Raw genomic sequence first — 21,864 nt, 5'->3', positions numbered from 1 at the left:
TAGTATATCATGTTGTTTTTAACATTTTCAATTTTTTTCAAATCCTTTAAAAGAGTCTTTCTAAAATCCTAAAACTGGAGGAGTTTTAAAAAATGTAAATCTTCGTCCACTTCAGTACAACTCTGATCTGAGCTTGATGGTTCCCCAACGGACAGCACATCCTTACTTGGAGTTTCTTTTTACTGCTCAAGACACATTCTATCCTTTCCTTGCAGTTCGATGAGTTCTTTTTGTTCTGAAGATCTGAAGTCACACTGTACTGGGCATCAAGGGCTCTGATTCTTTCTTTCAATTTATATCCCTTCAGTGCCACCACAAGTCCTGATTTCCCAGAATAAAGAATAAATAGCAGTGGTGTAACATTGACATCGTACCACTTGGAATACAGTTGTGCACAGCTAGCTACAACCTCATTCTCCTCCCAATCATAATAAACTAACCCAGGAGAGCTGAATACACACCTAAAAGAAAGGTCACTCGCTTCCCCTGTCTCGCAGGGGGAGTGAGAAATGTAAGGACTTCCTCTTCTCCACATATTAGTGATGTGATATTTGGGATTCCAAAGCTAGTGTCAGTGCCTTAGCGCAAAAACAGAGTATGGAGTAAACATGAAATACCAGATGCACTAGCATAAAAAGCATAATATAGTGAGGGAGTGATGGCACTCTGGCAGTAGTGTGGAATGATGGGACATTCTTTCTTTTGTTTCCTTTCCCAGGGATTCAAAAATTCTTGAGGGAGACGGTGAAGAAATGCAGCAGGGATGGTTTTGTGCAGACCATTCTGGGGAGGTGCAGATACCTGCCAGCTATCAAAGATCCAAACCCTTACAGCAAAGCTCACGTATGTTGAGGACTGTTCTTTCTGAACAGTAGAAATTCCAGCTGTACTGGACCACAGTTATATCCTCACTCTGAAGTGGTCATCAGTGTGAAGGATGGTTAGTTGGGTATTGACTTGCTGCTTCTCTGTAACATGACAAAAACAAATGGGCATTTAGATAGGTATGCTAACGTTCCTTGGGGGTTCAGCTGGGAACATTTGGCCTGATGGCTGAACTCCAGGAGAGACCCTTCTCCAAGATTATTATTATTATTTATAATAGTAGTTTATATAATAATATAATTATTTATAATAGTGCCTATACAGTGCTTGGTGCTTTCCAAATATGGAGAAATGCGCCGTCTCTGCCCCCAAAGAACATGTCATCTAAAAAGATTTATCAATCCAATATTTTTGAACACTTAAAAAATGTCTTTTTTCATCCCACCATCAATGTGGCTTTACCAAGTTCATTCAGGGCATGCACGTTACTCCAACATTCCATTAGTTCAGTGTTTTCTTAATTATCTTTTTAGAGCTTTTTGCTCATACTCTGAAGTAAGTCTGCTGCAGCTTGGTGTGCAGGAATTGTCATGGTTATAACTTCATGACCCTCACCTAGGAGTTGCAGTGAGTAATTTATTGATGTAAATGGGCACAATTTAAAAAAGTAGAGCAATGTTTAACTCTTTGGAATAAACAAGTCCCACCCAACAGTCTTCATGAATTGCATACTGTCTGGATTTCATCAAAAAGATATTTCAAATTCTATACTTTTGCTGGTTAAAAAAGGGACCTTTTAAAGGAAAACTGCAGTGACTAAACAGCTGAATGTTTACAAAATATGAGACTATGTATAGAAAATGTTTTGCAAGGTGAATCTTAGAAATATCTGTCACTGTTTTGCTATTTCCCTAATAGTGAGTTGACTCGGTGGGGAAGCAGCCATTTTCCTGACATAGCATTATACTTCTCAGTAGAAGGCTCAGTTATAATATAGCATTAGGACTCAGTGGAAATCCAGATACCAAATAAGTGCATGGAGAAACAGCCGACTTTCAAAATTGATACAAGAAGTTGGGTGGGTTTGTTTGTTTATTTATCAAAAAGGCTAGTTGGGTGAATTTAAAAGTTGTTAAATCTTATAGGTGCTACTTGATTAGACTGTGAAGAGATGCAACTTCTGTTTAATTTTTACTTTTTAAAAATTATATTTAAGACCCTTATAAGATTGATATTTTATTTTAATTTCAGCTTCCTTTAAATTTTCCTCCATGAATTTCAATTAGGAGGGGAAAAAGGAAGAACCTGTGAAGAGAATTTTCTTATTTGAGGAGAGCATTAGTAGAGAGAGCTCTCTTTTATGTGAAAAACCTGCCCCTAAACTGTAGTAATGTAGCTTGTTTTGGTTTTTGAACAGGTTGTAATGTTCTGGCAGGCAAGATTTGCCACAATAGATCAGACCTCTGATCAATAAAGTCAAGCATCTTGCTTCTGGTGGTATCCTGTACTTGATACTTTTCAAGAAGGCACAAGCACCCGTAATGCATCCAGCTAGTTGTGTGATTGTCCTCTGCTGGACGAAATCAGATCTCCATAAGTGTGATGGTCTCCCCCTGATGGCTGATAAAGGTTATCAGCCTTAGTGCTAATAATTTCAAGTATATGAAAATTCTTCTCTAGTGGCTAGAGGCCTGTGGTTTGTGTAAGAAATTCTGACTTCTCTTCCCCATGCCAGTTTCATGAAGTTGTGTGTATATTTGTGGTGTCTATTTGTATGTCACCATAGATTTGTTACAAAGTGTGTAACATATAGGGTTTATACCATGGGATGATATCTTTGTACTCCTCAGGCAGAGCGCCAAGCTGTGAACACAGCAGTTCAGGGTTCTGCTGCTGACATCGTCAAAATAGCCACTGTGAACATTCAGAGGCGGCTTGAAGCATTCTCCTCAGCAGTGAAGTCCCATGGACATCTGGAGAGCTTATTCCAGAGCAACAGGGCAGGTACGCTTTCATTCTCCTTTATATTTGATGTCAAAAACCCAAAGGTGATAAAAGTAGCTTAAAATAAAAGCCCGCTATAGCTGGGCGATTTGGGCAAGTGGTGGGGAATAAATGTTTATTTTCTCATACTGGACTGGTCTGTCTTGTTGCGTTGTGTGGGTGGGTGGGCAAGTCCTAAGTAAGAATGTCTGCTCAGCTTGTGAATGAGAACAGAATACTTGGATCTGAAAACCCTAATTACCTGAATGGTTCAGGGGGCATATCAGAAATTTGGATAATTGGACTAGGAAAACAGGAGTTGAGTTGTGCTAAATTGCATGATGTTACTATTGATTTGTTTAAAAAGAGGGGGAGGGGGGAAGTGCAGATGCACCGTCTTCAAAGGCAGTGAGAAAACACCAATTGTAACAACAGGTTGGTCAAAGAATATAGTTTCCATTAGATTTAAGTCTGGAGTTTGTTTTTATTTAAGATATAAAGATATGGTACAAAGCTTTTGTCAGCATCAATTTTAGGTGTGTCAAGGTTCCTCCCCCACTCTGAACTCTAGGGTACAGATGTGGGGACCTGCATGAGAAACTCCTAAGCTTATCTTTACCAGCTTAGGTCAAAACTTCCCCAAGGTACAAAATATTCCACCCTTTGTCCTTGGATTGGCCGCTACCACCACCAAACTAATACTGGTTACTGGGGAAGAGCTGTTTGGACACGTCTTTCCCCCCAAAATACTTCCCAAAACCTTGCACCCCACTTCCTGGACAAGGTTTGGTAAAAAGCCTCACCAATTTGCCTAGGTGACTACAGACCCAGACCCTTGGATCTTAAGAACAATGAACAATCCTCCCAACACTTGCACCCCCCCTTTCCTGGGAAATGTTGGATAAAAAGCCTCACCAATTTGCATAGGTGACCACAGACCCAAACCCTTGGATCTGAGAACAATGAAAAAGCATTCAGTTTTCTTACAAGAAGACTTTTAATAAAAGTAGAAGTAAATAGAAATAAAGAAATCCCCCCTGTAAAATCAGGATGGTAGATACCTTAGAGGGTAATTAGATTCAAAACATAGAGAACCCCGCTAGGCAAAACCTTAAGTTACAAAAAAGATACACAGACAGAAATAGTTACTCTATTCAATTCAGCACAGTTCTTTTCTCAGCCATTTAAAGAAATCATAATCTAACACGTACCTAGCTAGATTACTTACTAATAACTAGTTATCTAATAACTAGATAACTTACTAAAGTTCTAAGACTCCATTCCTGGTCTATCCCCGGCAAAGACAATATAGACAGACCCACAGACCCTTTTTTTCTCCCCCTCCTCCCAGCTTTTGAAAGTATCTTGTCTGCTCATTGGTCATTTTGGTCAGGTGCCAGCGAGGTTACCTTTAGCTTCTTAACCCTTTACAGGTGAGAGGAGCTTTCCCCTGGCCAGGAGGGATTTCAAAGGGGTTTACCCTTCCCTTTATATTTATGACAAGGTGTTAGACTGTACTGAGGGTTGAATGAAGCCATTGATAGCCAGTATTTTGTCTGAACTGGAATCTCTCCATTTGCACTCCCACCTGCCAACTTCTGGGTCCACTTTTTTAGCTCTTAACATGGAGCATGCAGAAGGGATTCTGTTTTTGGCAGGTGTGGCCTGCTAAGATCCCATGTACACATCTGTTGTTTCATGCTTTGGACAAGGGCTGCTTATGTTTTTCAGTAGCAGTAGCTGCAACTCCAGATCAATGGAGTTGGCTGGGTAAAGCCTCACTGGCTCTTTAGAATTAGCCATTAAAACGGTTTTGGAAGCAGAGCTGAATTCTAATTCACTGCCTGAGAGAACATTATACACAGAGTTCTCATTAAACCCGATGTGATTGTGTTTAAAATTTGCTTGTAGAACAGATGGTCTGGGAGAAGTGGTTGTCTTTGTTTTTTTTCCTAATTTACATCTTTACAATTTAAGGCTAGAATGTTTGTATTTGAAAAGCTTTGCATTAACATTCTTTATTTCCAGACAGTTGTATGAATATTGATATAATAGCATAATAATTATATTTAATATATGTATCCTTGTGTGCATGGATTTTTTTCATCTTGGAGCTCTGCCATACAATTCTTGTTTGTAGCATTATGAATGTATATAGGTCTTTTGGGCTAAAACAGAGATGATTATGAGTAATGCTGGTTAACTATATCTTTTCCCTGTGTAGGAAGGTTAGAGAGGAGAAGAAACAGAGGGATATTACAAAGTGGAGGTTTCTTCATCCTCCAGCTCCATGATGAGCTCCTCTATGAGGTTGCAGAAGATAGTGTAATTCAGGTAGGAGTGTATTTGCTTTTCCAGCCCATGTACTTTTCTATAACAAACCTGTTAAAGTTTCCTTTCTAGAGGTCTGCCTTCTGTTTCTTGAGTCGTCTGCAGACTCATGCCTATAAGTTTATTAAAATAATGTTTCTCATAAGGCCAGATGGGTGTAGAAGGAGTAACAGTATTGGGTCCAAGCTCTTTGAGTAAGACAGGAAGTCCCCTACCTAAAGTTTTTATCTGCTAGCCCAAAGCAGTGCCAGCCCGGCTTAGCATGCTGGTAACCTCTAGTACCTGCAACTTCCTTACTGACTCAAGATGGTGAAGTAGCTCCTCTGTGCAGCTGCACAGAATGTGTGTACTCCGCTGGCAACTCAGTGTTGGTGTGCAGTTTTTTCTCCTACTTTGGGGAGTCTTTGAGTTTGTTTTCTGCCTGATGGGGCGAACTTGGCTCCATGCATTGGGTCACTAAATGTATTATTATTTATTATTGTAGTTTAAAATCTGTTTGTGTGGGAAGGAGGATGCTGTGCTTTTGGTGCTTGTTGTCTCTTTCCCTTCCTCAGTTTTTTGTCTTCCCGGATGTCACCGAAGGAGTAGCTTCGAAAAGTGTCCCAGGTGCAATCACAAAATATTTGTCACAGGCAAACTTACTCACTGTTTTTATTGCCTGGAAAAGGAACATGGCTGGCTGTGCTGTTCCACCGGTGCCAGAAGTCTCATGCTGAGAATGTGTGTCTAGAGGCACTCTTTGCTTCATTTATGATCAAAAAGTGAAGTTAGCCCAGAAGACTTCCAATAACAAATATTATGATATGCTGGAATGAAATAACCCCGTCTGGCACTTAACACATCAGTGCAGATCTAGAGGGAAGAGTCCCCAAGCTGTGTTTCCACACCTTCAATGTGTCTGACTGACTCTCTCAGGACAGAGGGAGAGTGCTGTGCAGGTGGTTGGCATCGATTTCAAGAATGTGATGCTCCAGACACTCAATGAGGCATGAGACAAGAAGATCATATTTGACATCTTTGCTGATACTCCTCTATCTTTAACTCCTCGATGGGATACTTCAAAACCTCTAGTGACTCAGCTCTTACGGTTTTGTCTCCCGTCGAGTATGATGAAAGGCTATGTACCTTGCATACCGTTTGGCAAGCAGGCTAAGCCAATTGGTATTAGGCTCTCAGGTGTGGTTTCTGGATCAAGGAGAAGCAGATGAGATCTTTCTAAAGTGGGGCATGCCCGAGAGAGAGATCTGTTCTCCTCTTCTCTCCAGTGAGCACCAAATGCTCTTCTGCACAAAATGTCAAGTGAACGCTGTGTTGGAAGATGACATCTCCATTCACTACTGGTTGGAAGAAGTTTACATGCATCTTTCCTATCCTATTACTTCTTGTTCTGATTAAGTTGAGGAGATATAAATAAAGATTCATAGAATCCTAGAATATCAGGGTTGGAAGGGACCTCAGGAGGTCATCTAGTCCAACCCCCTGCTCAAAGCAGAAACATTCCATTATCTTAATGGTCCACCACTGGCAAATAAGGTTCTCAACACCACTTAGGACTACCAGTGGCTATTCCCAGAGTGTCTCACTACATCACATCACACTGAACAGGGACACCTCTTGACATCCTGCTCTGAGATCCCTTTCCATATAAGCTGTGACTCCAAATCAAGAATATGGTGTTTTTAAGCAAGTGCAGCCTTTTTAGCTGCCTGGAAGGAGTTTGACAGAATGGGATACCAGTTCAGATTGCAAGGTGTCCTGCTGTGAAAAAGTCTGATGTGGATCCCTTCCTGCACCCCACATGAAAGCTGTTTGGTTTTGTTCTTCACTTGTATGAGCCATCGTCCCTTAGAATTCACCTCTTCTATTTGACTTTCCACAAATGCATTGAAGGTAGACCAGCTTCTGGGACCTCTTCTTCAACTTTGTTAATTCTGTGGGTTCACGTTCCTAAAAGGAGGCCATTTTTCTGGTGGTAGACATCAACTCCCCGACTGAGACAGTTTCAGATGGTAGTTGACTGGTCCAACCATTTTTTAAAACTAAGTTTTTAAAGATAGGTTGGTATTTTTAAAAAAAAAAATTCCCAAATTCCTTCCATAGGTGTCAGAATTCCACCTTCTTTATCCTGTCAGTAGTTTTCTCCACATTTACATGTCCATTCCAGAGCAGCTTTTCTCCTTAAGACTGATATGAAAAGGTTCCAATGTTTCAATCTGAAGTGGACTAAAGTTCCTTTAGACTATCCAGTCTTCTGTGCTTTGACACTGGATCAATATGTCATGCTGTCTCCAAAAGAATTATGGCCAAATGTGTTTTCTGATGCATCCTTTATTGTTATTTAACAGGCCTGCAACTTCATGGTCACCTTAAGATAGAAGTAATATCAGCTTCTGTAGCCTGCCTCAGAACTGTTTCCATCCTATAGATTTTCTGTGCAGACGCTTGGAATCCTCTACGTATTTGCACACGGTATCATTGCCTGCAATCAGTCTTGCATTTCTGCTCCAGATTTAGCTAACTAATGTTACAGAATCTGTTTCCAGCTGAGTGATCACCTTTTCCCTCTTCCCTTTATATTCATTTTGAAGGCATGTTTCTATGTTTTGGATTGTTTTTTGGGGTGAGTGAGATGGTTGACTGCCCACAGGCCCTGGGACGACTTGTTGAACTAGAACATATCTTTTAGAAAAACATGGAACATTATAGTCTCCAAATTGGATCAGAGAAAAGTTTCTCTTCTCTACTGGTGCCTCATGTAGAGGTTTTAGCATTATGTAAAACATATTGTTTTTTGGCTGCTACAGCAGTTCTGGTCTGTGGAAAATTAGCCCGGTTACATGCATAATGCTAGCTCTAATTTATTTCCAGCTGCTAAAGTTCATTCAAAAACAACTAAAAATATCCGTCTAACCTGTCTATGTATTTATATGTCCCTAGTCACCATAGTATCTGAGCACCTTCCAAGTATTTCAGATAAGAAGCAATGATAATCTCTTGCTTTCTCTATTCCCCTTCCCAGTCTGTAGGGCAAACATGCGATTCATTTATCGGGTTGTCGTTTGTGCATGTGAGAGGGAGAAGGACGAACACCTTCATCATTCTGCTGGAACATAGCAGTCATTGGAGGTCATGGTCAGAGGGAGAGGCAATTTCTCAGGTATCTAGGGCCAAAACTGGGGAGGGCTTTGAATATCAGGACAGAGACCATGAATTGGACTCTGTAGTCAGTGTGGAGCCCGTGCAGTGTGTCACAGTTACCAGACTTACTGCACCTGTGACCACCCTCCTTGTCTCTTCAGATGCACCCTTTCTGACCTCTAGTCATCACCTGACTTGGTGTGGAATCAAGCCATTCTCCCACTCACTAACCAGGTCCTGGGCTGCAGTCACTTGTGATTACCTCAGCAGACCTGACTTGGGTTCAGTACTTGCAGTTAATTTCTCTCCTGGAGTTCTGACAGTGATACCCAATGACCAAACAGCATTCTTAAAGCAAATTATTATTTATTTAGAACAAAAGCATTTCGGAAAAACAGATCTTACAACAGTAATCCTGTATCTACGTGTACCTGTTTCTCCCTAAGGCTTACTATTCCCTGGATGTGAGGAAGGCCCAATTTCTTCAGGCTCTATTCACAGAGTCAGTCTCTCTCTCTGTCAGCCTGTCCCCTTGGACAGCCCTTGATAATTGACCCCCACCCTTCCTCTCTTGTTTAGTGTCCTTTGATCTCTGAGCTCCCTGCCTGGGAAAACAAGTCTTATATCTTTGTTGGAGACAGGATACAGGCTCCTCAAGGCTAACAGTTCCCGCATTTTCTTGTAATTGTCCCCCAAGTGTTTTGTGTGGAGGTTCCTTATCTGGATCCGTTTTGTTGCTTTCCTGCTCATTTTTCCTATAGTCCCCTGTTAGGCTAGGTCAATGCATTCCTGCAGGAAAGTCTTATAACCCAATGTACAGTAAATTCCCATTACTGAGCAGGTCATATACAGTGTTTCATCTCAGTATTCTTACGTTATTATATGGCAGCTCCACAGCCATCACACTGAGGTCAAAACACTAGGGTGGTTTGTTCATGGTGAGTTGTGTTGCTAAACTGAAAGGCTGCAACAATTTATACCAGAAAGGTTTTTCAGGGTATATGGCTTATTCCTAAATATAAATATAAATTACAATTACCAGACCAGGAAGTTAGGAACGTGTGCTTCACTGTGGCCAAGTCTGTGTCTGATAAGAGGGTGTGCAAAGTCACAGATCGATGTGGATGGTTTTTGTTGACATAGCTCTTTGGGCATCCACTAACAATGAGGAGTCCAAAAGGACCATGAAACTGTGGGGGCCAGTTTAATCCTCAGAGGGCAGATGCCATTGACAGTTGGGGATGTTAAAGAGGAGACAAGTTCTTCAAGCTACTTCCCTTTTCCTAATGGAATCACCTCAAGCTTTAGCCAGCTAGTCTTTATCCAGGGGAGGATTTTGGCTAGTCATTGGGAAAGTTAGGGAGTGGTGCTGTTTGATTGACATAAAGGCAACTGAGAGCTTGGTGGTGTCTGTGCTCCTAGTGCATTGCCCATGTTGCTTCACCAGCTATCCCAACAACTTCATTCAGGGTGTGTTTTCCATGCAGAGTTAATTCAGGTGATCGGCACCCAGGTACTAGCGGCCGTACAGCAAAGCCATACTTGACTGTATCCACACTGGTGCTCCCCTCGTTCATGTGAGGAGCTAGGATTTCTGCAGCTACATCCCATGGTGGTTCTTTGAGCAGTGTTCCTATCGGGCCTCTACTTCATGTGTGTGCTCGCCTCTTGAGTCCTTGATCAGAGATTTTCCCTTAGTATTATCCATTTGGCCTGCGTACGCTCCCTGTGTCTCCTTGTGCTGGACATTGAGGCTCGGTAGGGGTGCACGGGTGAACTGCCCTCAGCTCTTGCTTAACTGCCTTGGCCTGAGACAGAGGCCTAGCGTGTACACCTTGAGCATGCCTGAGCTATCCTGTTTCTGCTTTCCTATAGTTGTTTTTTTAGGGTGGGTTAGTTGTGAGTGATAATTACAGTGAGTTAAGTAGAGATTATTAGTGAGAGAATTGTTTTGTTCCTCTCGGTCTCCCTCCTCAGGGAGCCTTATTTTCCTGTCAGGAATTGCTTGGCTTACCAGATTTTAAATGCTGCCTTTACTGCGGAGAGGCTCCATCTGTTAATAATGGCCATACGGGTTCAGATACGCAAAGGACCTGTTCGTAATGGACAAATCAGAGTACCCACTCTTCATGGATACTGAGCATCTATTGGTACCAAGATTCCAATTTCCAAATCTCCACTGTTCTTTGGTACCCATTGGGCGATATTGAGGAGGGTGAAGGAGACTTCCAGTTGGTCTCTTCCATTTTTGTTCAGCGTTCTCTGACATGTCCTTTCAGAAATCTATTTTTTAACAGTCACAGGGAAGATCATGCTCATCATCAAGGTGGTGGAACCAACCCTGAATCCCACCCCTACTCCTATATGGGCCCCCCCAGTGGCCATCCTGGGTCCCCTGGACTGCTTGTCAGCAGCAATTTGCCAGATCACTAGCACTGTCTCATAGGGAGGCTAGAGTATTACAATCCTCTCCTCCCCAGCCAGCTCTCACACAAGAGGAGACGTAGGAGGAGCAGGAGATCAGGGCCGATAAAGATCAGCCCTCAAAAACTTATTTCATCCTTGTTTCCAAATGAGTTGATTATGCCTCTGCCACTTTCCATGGCCCACAATTTTCAGCAATTTCAAGACCTCATGAAAAGAGTAGCTGACGCTCTTCAGATTCCACTTGAAGAGCTCAAGAACTCATAGCACAAACTGCTGGATGTTCTGCAGTCAGCAACATGCTCCAGAGTTGTTACCCAATAATGAGGTGCTCCTAGATCCATATAAGACAGGGTAGCAGATGCCTGCTACTGTTCTGCCGACAGGTAAGCAGGCAGATAAGAAGTATTATGTTTCCCCTACAGAGTCACATTTTTTTGTTCCCCAACCCTCCACCTAACTCCCTGGTGGTGGATGTGGTAAATGAGTGGGGTAAGCAACACTTTTCCAAGTCTATCCCATGTGACAAAGACCAAAAGAAACTAGCTCTCTTTGGATGGAAGTTCCACTAGTCAGCAATCCTACAGTTCAGGATCACAAACTGTCGGGTGGTCAAGGCCAAATATAATTTTTCTAATTGTAATAGGTTTACTGCCTTTATTGAACATCTGTCGCAGGAACATATGGAGCAATTCCAATTCATCATTTCAGAGGGCAAATTATTGTCCAGAACTGCTCTTCAAGCACTGCTGCCAGGTCCACCTCCACAGTGGCAGTTATGTGCAGGGGGTCACGGCTCCAGCTCTTGGGGTGTTCAAGAGAATTCCAGAACACTGCTGAGGACCTCCACTTTGATGGTCTTATCTGTGGTCTTTGAGAAAATCTTAAGTCCTTGAACGTACTGAAGGACTCTAGGGCTATTGAACAATCCCTGGATGTATATATACATCTACAAATAAAGAAGGCTTAGTAGGTCATAGACTGCCCAGAGATCGCATCCTGCTCCATTTCTGGATTCTATAGATCTACTGAACCCCCCAGGAAAAGACATACATTTCAGAGAAAGAGGGCTGCTCACCCAGTCATCTTCAAAGCAATAGTTTTGACAGGTCAATCAAGGGTTCAAATCCTTCCATGTTTCTGGTTTTACAGCTGCATCCATTTGCCCACCCCATTCCCTTTTGAGACCACCTTTCTCATTTCCAGGACGCTTGGAGGCAGATCGCTACAGACGAATGGGTCACTGAGGTCATAATGTTGGACTGTATCATCCATTTTACGTCCTCCCCTCCCTTCCACCCTCTTTCCCATCCCTTTTCAGGGATCCCTCAGTTTTTACTGAGACAAGAAGTTGAACTCTCTCCCTCAGTTAGGAGCAATAGAGCCAGTCCCTTCTCATCACAAGGGAAAAGGGTTTTACTCAAAGTATATCCTTGTGCCAAAGAAGGATGGAGGGTGGAGACTGCACTTGGATCTAAGGCTTCTAAATAAGTTCATAAAGTCTCAAAAGTCCAGCATGATGACTCTGGCAGTTATCATTCCTTCACTGGAGAAAGGGGATTAGTTTTCTGTCCTCGACCTACAAGATGCCTGTTTCCATAAAACAATACTTCCATCGCTCTGGAAATATGTGCGCTTCACTATAGGTCAGAATCATTTCCAATACCAAGTGCTTCCTTCAGCTTTTCATCAGCCCCCAGTGGCTGCTTATCCCTGACAAACAATCCTAGTCTTCCCATACCTCGACAACTGGCCACTCAAAGGCCGTTCCTACAAAGCGGTGCTATCTTCCACCCAGACAGCCCTTGCTCTTTTCCAGGAGTTGGGTCTTCAGCTGAATGTAAAAAAATCCATGTTAACCCCTGTACAAAAGAGTTTATAGAGGCATCTTTAGACTTGTTGACATCCAAGGCCTACTTTCCCTGGGATTCGTAACTTTGTCAAGTCTGTTACAGGCAATTCAGAGGAGCCCTCAGACCACAATAAGGAACGGTCTTCACCTCCTGGGGCACATGATAGCTTGCACCTTTGTGATCGATTACTCAAAGATGGACCTCCGCTGCTTCCAGTGTTGATTCAAAACGACCTATTTTCCAGTCAGACACACCTTGGAGAGATAGGTGATGGTTCATCTACAAGTGAGGAACTGCCTAGACTGGTAGAAAGATCAACTCAACGTCTTTGCAGGTATTCCTTTCTGTCACCCAGCTTCTTCGGTAACTTTAACAACAGACACATCGCTGTTGGGAGGGGAAGCCCACCTCAATGCCCTCTTGACTCAAGGCAGATGGACAACTAGGAAACCAATCTCCAAATGAATCTGTTGGAACTCAGGGCAGTTCGCCTGCACACCCCTATATAGCTTCGCTATCTGGCCTGAGGAGACACAGGGAGCATGCGCAGGCCGAACAGACACTGCTAACGGAAAAGCTCCAGTCAAGGACTCCTTAAGTGGAACACCCAGAAGGGGACACACCTCAAAGAACCGCAGTTACTGTACAAGGTGAATAACCTCATCATCTTAGCACTTCCATAAGCTAAGATTCCTTCCCAATGAATTGTGGGAGAACTTGTCTATTCTTATGGGCACACAGAGAGAATTGTGGGAAGGCTCTGGAGGACTATCAGCACTCGAGTAGTTTAACCTGTATCTACTCTCCAAAGTGGACAGATTACCAGCCCAAGTGCAAGCCTCGCTCAAATGTTAACCTGTTGCCCAGGACAGGCCATCTAGCCCTGGTTGAAAGCACCACCATGGTCAGGCGAAAGGTTTTTGTGTGTAGATGGGAGCTGGGGTGGGGCAACATCCAAATAAGATCCTGAGTTAACACTGTAGTGAAGACGAGCTCACTTTGAATAATATGGGGAGAAGACTGAGCCTTGCAGGACTCCACAGCTCAGGTCTTTGGAAGTGGAAAGTAGTTGTCCATATCAACTCTGTGGGTTCTGTCTGAGAGGAAGGGCCTAAGACATTTCAGGGTGTTTGCCCTTCACTCCTGCAGCCTCTTGAAGGCAGAAAAGAAAGATTTGGTGACCAAAAGAGTCAAATGCTGAGAGGCCCATCTGGTGAGTATGGACAAGAAGAGAGAATTCTCACCAGAGCCACCAGTGGTGTCCTGCCCTGAAGCCTGACTGAGAAGGATCCAGGGCCAGGGTATGGATCCCTACAGGTGACACTGAATGCTGTGTTTAACTAGCTTCTCAGTTAGCTTGCTTAGAAAAGGGAGATTGAAAGTGCGGAGTGAAAAGTTTGTCCCTCGCTGGATTATTGCGTGCTTCAATTTGTGTGGCAGGTTCCCTGTATCAAAGGAGGTGCTGACTATCTGCTAGATGGGAGTTCCAAATATTCTCTACTCTCCCTCACCATTCAGAAAAGGCAGGGTTCAGAGTATGCTGATAGCATAAATGTCATCTGGGCATCTATGGCTAATAATTACATGTATAAATGAATATTTTCCTAATGATGCTATTCCATGAAAGCAATCACTGTATGTTGAATGATGGCGAATGGGAGGGAAGGTGTCCATGAGATGATGATCTGCTGGGCTAGAGACACATCCTTGGAAGATTTGGTTCTCCAGGAATGAGAATCTGTTGTCACACTCACCCCTAAACTGAAGCAGATTTCTTACTTGTAATGTCAGTGTTGATGTGTAAGCAGGTTACAAGTAAGCAGGGCTGGGGGTGCTCCACTTCCCCTCCAGAGGCACTAGGAGTTGTCAAGGTTTTAGAATTTGCTGATTAGATCAAATCTGGTGGTTCTTCCTAGGGTCAATGCAGGATTGCTCCTCACAGGACACTCTTCTGTTTCATCAAACCCTTTAAAAGTTCCAAGGGAATGGCTTTCACTACTTCCCTGGAGGGACAGTCCTAACAGTCCAGTATGTCTCTCGGGGCACTTTCCCTGATATTGAGTATTTTTCCTATTTTATTTCTTAATATCATGCCAGTGCTCCTAGTTACATCCCTATGTATTGCACTAAACAATTCCTTTCCCTCACTAAGATTACCATCATACAGATCTTCAAACATCTACAGTGCAAACTTCTATGTTCAGCACACATCTTACCCCTTGCTTTGTCAAGCTAGATATATTAAAGCAGCTTGCTATAACATGGGGTTTATTTCTTCACTAAGTATTTTCTGTACCCTCAATGTCATGATTCACGTTTCTGATATCAATAGCATACACTGAATGGAGAATAGAAATTTTTGTGGGACACAGGTTCATTTGAGCCTGAAAAGTCTGAAAATTTTAAAAGCTTACATTGGGGAGATCAGTCAGGCAAGTGGGGAGATAATACTGAAGTTCTGGGTTAATTTAGGAAGAATTGTGGCTGGCTTAGATTTTTAGAAGAAAAAGTTGACATTCGTACAGTATAGTACGTGTTGTAATTCCTCTTTCAGTATGTTACATATCTGTGTGATTGTTTTTATTGTGATCATGGATATTATGACATTCCATTGGGATAATTTTGGTAAAATTGTTTTCCCAGTTGCTTGTAACTGTCTCTTGTAGAGTACCTCTTGTACTGACACAATGAGCTCTTTATTCCTGGGGATCCTTGCTTTGTGTTTCTCCGTTTATGTAGCTCCTCAAATGATTTTCTTTAACCTCTCTCATTTGCATGTTTTGGGAAGAGTGTTTGGTAGAATCTGTTTCTGGCTGAAGCAGGAAGATAGGTCTCCAGTGTATGCAGCTCCTTAAGAAAATGTATTAATACTTTCCTGAGTCTCTCCTTTCATGTATCTTAATCATACTTGAAACATTTAGTCAGACTCCTGTCAATGGAGAACCTATCCAAACACACAAACACAGTGGAAAGCTCCAAGCCCCTGACCTGCCAAACTAATGATGATGAAAAGGAGCATCTGAAGTGTGTGGCTCTAGGTCCCTCAACAGTGCATTGAAACTTCTAACCTTGTTTGTTTCCTTTCAGGTAGCTCAGATTGTCAAATACGAGATGGAAAATGCCACAAAACTCTCAGTGAAGCTGAATGTTAAAGTGAAAATTGGGCCTAGCTGGGGAGACCTGCAGGAGCTGGAGTTGTGAGCATGAAACAAGACCCTCTCAGATGATGAGGCTTCATGCTCCATGGACTCTACAAGGCAGGTGCCAACTTACGCACAGGTGGAGACATTATTAACTGCACACTTATTATCCAGCATACTTATTATAAATCCAGCAAGTTGATAGCTAATTGGTGCCTTTCTTTTTACTAAGCATGTTACAGACTGGCTTCTTAAATGTGTTTTGGAAGTGTTGTATGAATTCCCCCAGGCAGACTTCTCTGTGAGGTCAGATGGCAAGCAAGGAATGTTTACAGTTATTAATTTCTAAATGCTAATATTTAAATGAATTCCTGTTAAAATATGTAAATTAAGGCTATAGATTTTAAAAAACCCAAACCTAATGAATTTACTGCATCTAAAATTAAATGGACTTTTTAATACAATAAAACATAAAAGAAAAGGAGGACTTGTGGCACCTTAGAGACTAACCAATTTATTAGAGCATAAGCTTTCGTGAGCTACAGCTCACTTCCTCAGATGGAAGTGATCTGATGGAAGTGATGCATCTGAGGAAGTGAGCTGTAGCTCACGAAAGCTTATGCTCTAATAAATTGGTTAGTCTCTAAGGTGCCACAAGTCCTCCTTTTCTTTTTGCGAATACAGACTAACACGGCTGCTACTCTGAAACCTAATAAAACATAAGTCACTCAGGAAGTGTTCCTGCAGAGCTGTGTATAGGAGAAGAAATAGGATGTCACTGTATTTGTATTTAATGACAAATTTTGTGCATGTTCAACGCTTTGAGCCCTTCTGTTGTCCTCATGTGATGGCAACATTTTTGGAGATGGTATTAAAGTGTGGAAATGATTTTACAAACAGGCTGTGTTTTATGAGTAGAATATTGCCTCATGGTGTGCGTAAGCCAGAGCAGAGAATTCTCTTCGCTAGAAGGAACACTGTTAGGCTGCTAGGGCCGTAATATTTTAAGGAAGTCATAGGTTTGTTGTATCCCTGTTGCCCCCATGCCGTTCATCTTAGAATTGACCCTCGGAGGGTGATGTTGTTTTTGAATAAAAAGAAAACATCCTTGAAAAGTCCTAATATGCAATGCTCAATTTAAAAAAAAAAAAAAAAGCAAAAAAATAAAAACCTTACCTGGGGAAAATCTGGAGCCGGGTGACCAGAAGAAGCAAGTTTCCCAGTACGTGCATTTTGGGGTCTGTCATGTTGATGAGTCATTTAAACAGTAGCTGACTTCTTGCTGTAAATGACTCAGCCTTAGATACCAATCTTTCCCCTACTTTAGTATAATTACTACTGATCAACCTGGACTGGAGATTGTCTAGATTTCACCTTTCACGTCTGTGGTAACATCTTCATTTCACTTAGGATGTTTAGATGGGGTGGGATCTGAGTTATTATAGAGAATTCTTTCCTAGGTGTCTGGCTGGTGAGTCTTGCCCACATGCTCAGAGTTTAGCAGATTGCCATATTTGGGTTAGGGAAGGAATTTTCCCCCAGGGCAGATTGGCAGAGGCCCTAGGGGTTTTTCGCCTTCCTCTGCAGCGTGGGGCCCGGGTCACTTGCTGGAGGATTCTCTGCACCTTGAAGTCTTTAAACCACGATTTGAAGACTTTAATAGCTCAGACATAAGTTAGGGGTTTATTACAGAAGTTGGTGGGTGAGATTCCATGGCCTGCATTGTGCAGGAGGTCAGACTAGATCATAATGGTCCCTTCTGACCTAATGTCTATGATTCTATGATAAACAGGTAGAATATTTTTTCTAGGAACATAGGAATTGTGATACTGGAGCAGTCCTGAGGTCCATCTTGGACAGTCTCCTGTCTCTGGTAGATACCAGAACCAGCTGCTTCAGAGGAAGGGGTTAGAACCCCACATTAGGTCCTAATCCCTAAATGTTAGACATTTGGTTTAAACCTTTGAAGCATGAGGTTATCATCTCCCTTACAAAATATCATGTGAGCATTAACTATTATAACTTTGGAATTCTTGTTGTCCATATAAATGTCTGGTCTCCAATTTGCTGCCGTTTAATTTCATTGACTGTTCCCTGGTGTGTTATGAGACAGGGAGAACAATGTCCACAAAACTTGCCATTCTAGCTTATTCTGGTTCATGTTCTGTTCTGCTCTTGCAAGGCTGACTGAAGTCTTCAATTTCCCCTAAGGGTATGTCTACACAGCAATAAAAAATCCTTGGCACCAAGTCTCAGGGCCTGGGTCAATTGACTCAGGCTGCAGGGCTAAAAAAGATGCTCAGGCAGGTGCGTGGACTCTGAAACCTTGGGAGGGGCTGGGTCTCAGAGCTTGGGCTTCTGCCCAAATTTGAATGACTGCACTGCAACTTTTAGCCTTGCAGCCCAAGCCCTGTGAGCCTGAGTCAGTTGACCCAGTCCAGCCACAGCTATGCCACAGGTCTTTTATTGCAGCATAGATGTATCTTGGTTAACTCTCTCCGGGTCTGTGTGTGTCAGCTCGTTGCTATTCACAGTGCCATCAAAGGGTAGAGAAATTGCTCATCCCTGGGGCTAAAAGCTTCTTTTGTTCCATTCTACTGCAGAAAGTTAAGCACCAGCACTTGGTTCTTCAGTGGAACCTGCCCTCCCTCTTCCAGGTGCGTGCTTCTGCGTCCCTTTTGGGAGCAAAACACCTCAGAGGGATAGAAACTACTTCGTCTTAAGGTGCCATTCTTAATTGCATTCGTGATAGCTGCAAAGTAGGGGAATTAAACTAATTTTAACTTGCATGAGAACTCAAGTTTTTGCATCCCCCTGGAGTTTATTCTGGAGACTCATTCGGAGTTTCAGGTTAATGAATCTTTCATTTCACCTTTGTTGCTGTGACTGCTCTGGTCACGATAGTGACCTCCACTGCCCAGTTTAAAACCCTCATGAGTTTCTGAAATGCCTTTTCCTTATTGTCCACTTTGCTGAGCACACCTACCATCTCTTCCTTGCTGTGAGCAACTGCCCAATCAACCATGACCGCTCCACACACTAGGCTCTCTCCTGCCTGGAGTAGACAGGAGGTATTGGATTTCCTGGCCAATGGGGAGAAGAGGCCGTGCAAACACAGTTACGGACCAGTCATCGACATGTGGACATCTGAGAAAAGATTGCACAAGGATTGCAGGCCAAGGGGTATGATAGGGACCAGCAGCAATGCCACGTGAAAGCAAAGGAACTGCAATAGGCATACCACAAGGCCAGAAAGGCCAACAGTCAATCTGCGGCTGAGCCACAGGCCCACCACTTTTACAATGAGCGGCATACCACATTTTGTGGAGACCCCACCAGCACCCTCAAAGCACTCTAGATACGTCCAAGGAGCCCGAGACACAGACCCCTCCTGTGAACAGCAAGGGGGAAGAGGAGGGACACAGCAGCAGGGGCATCCAGCTATGCCATGAGCTAGGATCTTTTTGAGACTCCACCATTCTAGCCAGTCCCATAAGCCGAATGCAGACAAGCCCGATGAAGGGGAAGGAACCTCAGGTAAGCGTGCATGCATTTTTCTTTACAATGTTTAATTATAGAGATGATGCCCAGCCCAACCCCAACTTAGCAGGAGTCAGGCATTGACTTTTCATTGGTTTACTTCTCCGAGAGGTGGTAATGGTACAACAAACAGAGGTAGAGGTATTTGTTTTTCATTCCACTGTAGGGTTGGGTGGGAGGGCATGCAGCGCAGCTTCTTTATGTCCATAGGGTTGTTCCTTGTATCCTCCTGAGAGATCTTGATGAAACTTTTATGGAGGCTCTCAGCAGCCCTTTCTTGAAGGCTTCTGGGGTGGGCTGCCTCATTTCATCCTCCATGATAGGATCCTTTCCCATGCCATTCAACAATGACTTCAGCAGGCACCATAGCAGTAAACAGGCTAGTGGCATATGGGCCCAGACAGTTTTGGGACACCAGCAGCAACCGTTCTTTTGTTGCTCTCAGGAATGAGATATCAGCTAAAATCACCACCACCTGTGGAAAATAGTGGCACTATTCAGTGCCATTGCACTGTACTTGTACCCATGGAAATAGAGGCCAAATAGGCAGCTGCTCCTTGATTGTCACCAACAACCTTCAATTGTTTTCACTATGTCCCACAACAAACTGTCCTCAAACAACCATCATATCCTCCATTGGTACAGTTCTTCCTGTGGCACTGCAAATACGAGAGAATTGTTTGTTCTGGGTTTGCAATGCTCATGAATGACAATAGAGCTCTTAGAGATGGTGAACAACAAGAAGTGGGATCTATTTAAAAAAGGCATGAAAATTATGGGGTATGTATAGCTTTATGGGATGGAGAAAGTGGCATGATGGGGACTTGACCCCCCCACTTGCTCCCAGTCACCCCTGCGTGACTTATTTCTGCTCCATCATGCATTGCCAAAATTTTCCAAAAGGCAGTGCACTGGATGATGGTGAGTGGCACACTGGGATGGCTACCCATGATGTGCTGCACTGTGCACTCACGCACTCGTAGTGAATACGTGCAGCACTGGTGGAAGGAGTCAAGTATGCACTCACACGTGTGATATACTAACTGCAATGACTTTAGGCTGATACAACTTGCATCTACCAAAGTTTGTTGCACCAGAGGACCCGGCTCTCCCTCGCTGTCAGGCAGGCTCTGAAGTTCTAAGTATCTCCCACTCAGAAGAGTAGTAACACTTTTGTTGTGAAGGCTGAAATGAGGGACAGAATCCACAATAACAGCTCAGTGAATTGTAGCTTGAGCTGCCGCCCCCTTTACCCCCCCCAAAGCCATGACTGGGTCCAAAGTGTATGGTCGTACGTGTTAAATCCCATGCTGTAAGAGGTGTAGCACCTTTCCTAGGCTCAGAAAGCAGAAGCATTTCCCACTGATGTTGAAGGCTCATTTCCCTGACCTCCACCTCACAGTCGCAGTTTGCTCCGACCTTGTCTGCTGACATTGCTTCAGGCCCGTACCTGTTCCAAGCACTACTGTACACTGTATAGGGCTCTTTTGGGTCATTGCTTGCAGCATACGGTGTCTGTAACTGCTGTTGTTGGGTAGGATGGAAGAAGAAAGACGTATGCTGGGGGATGATTGCTCACTAGTAATTCTGTATATCCTACTCCATCCCTTCTTCTCCCGTCCCCAGGCAGAATAACTTGACGTTTCTCTCTGGCCTTAGTTTGCTTGGCCAGTCTCTAGCTGGAAGGGAGGTGGAAAGATTGGTGCTTGTTCATTAGCTTTGACTGAGATTTTTGTCTCCTTGCAGATGAAGCAACAGACTCATATTGTGAGTAATTACCCCCCATTCTCCTGTTCACCTCCCAGCCAAGGAGTAGGGGTTTTCACAGCAGCCACTCGTGCAGAAACACTCCATGGCCATCTGGCGCTTGGATGTGGTGTACCATGGTGACGGTGTTTGCAGCTGGGTCAGGTACTCTGTAAAAATCACAGTGCGCCTCTGATATGGAGGTGGGGTGAGGGGCCCTGTCCGTATGCTAGAAGACCAACAAACAACATTGCTGTTTCCTAAGACTGGGGGAATTGGGCTTATTGGGTTTATGTGTGTAGAACATGTGTAGAATTGGGCTTATGTGTGGGCTTATTGGGCTTACGTGTGTAGAAAATGTGTTTGGTTTTTTGTGGTTCCTGTGCCACTTTATGTTCTCTAAATTTCTTTGCATAATACAAGTGACCTGTCTAAGCAAATGGTGCAACTGTAACTTACTCAAAGCTTGCGAGAGGGAGGGGGTGTTAAAAAGTGCTTCAGTTATTTAGGAACACAGCTCCCAGTGACAGTACGGATGCATTTTGACCCTGGAATCTTAGGCAGGAACTCATGGGCTAAGGCAGTACAGCACTGATAACCCCAATAGCTCCCCCTTCCACCTCCCTGCTCTGCCAGCATAGTGTGGGAGTCCCAGACAAAATGAAAATACAGAAATAACAGCTCAAGAGACTAACTTACAAGATGGCACTAGTGGGGTCTGACCTTGTATGGAAGTTGTAAACCAAAAAAAAAGCTATGTGTAGAAATGCCTACTGTAGTAGGGATGCTTAACCACATGGAATATGCATTATAAGCCCTTTACCTAACTACATACCCCTGAAACTAGTGTGAAGTGCCTGAAAAAAGAGAATTACACAAAACAA

The 21,864-nt window shown here is 43.3% G+C and overlaps 1 protein-coding gene across 4 annotated transcripts in view; it reads left to right on the top strand.

Annotated features, from left to right (window-relative positions):
• POLQ (DNA polymerase theta) overlaps window positions 1–16,162 on the top strand; it is a 135,269-nt gene extending 119,107 nt beyond the window's left edge. For 2 of the 4 annotated variants that reach the window (XM_084614299.1, XM_084614298.1), the window contains exons 27-31: window positions 719–843; window positions 2,676–2,829; window positions 5,033–5,142; window positions 8,159–8,296; window positions 15,642–16,162. In XM_084614299.1, the coding sequence (XP_084470425.1) occupies window positions 719–843; window positions 2,676–2,829; window positions 5,033–5,142; window positions 8,159–8,296; window positions 15,642–15,755 (641 nt within the window). In that variant the 3' untranslated portion in view covers window positions 15,756–16,162. Of the gene's footprint in view, window positions 1–718; window positions 941–2,675; window positions 2,830–5,032; window positions 5,143–8,158; window positions 8,297–15,641 lie in introns of those variants that run through there. The other 2 variants (XM_084614300.1, XR_014709586.1) reach the window with 2 other exon arrangements.
• Window positions 16,163–21,864: the final 5,702 nt, after the last annotated feature.

The sequence above is a fragment of the Lepidochelys olivacea genome (assembly GCF_965140295.1).
Source record: "Lepidochelys olivacea isolate rLepOli2 genome assembly, chromosome: 1".
NCBI lineage: Eukaryota > Metazoa > Chordata > Testudines > Cheloniidae > Lepidochelys > Lepidochelys olivacea.
This window is presented reverse-complemented; position numbering and strand designations above follow the sequence as displayed.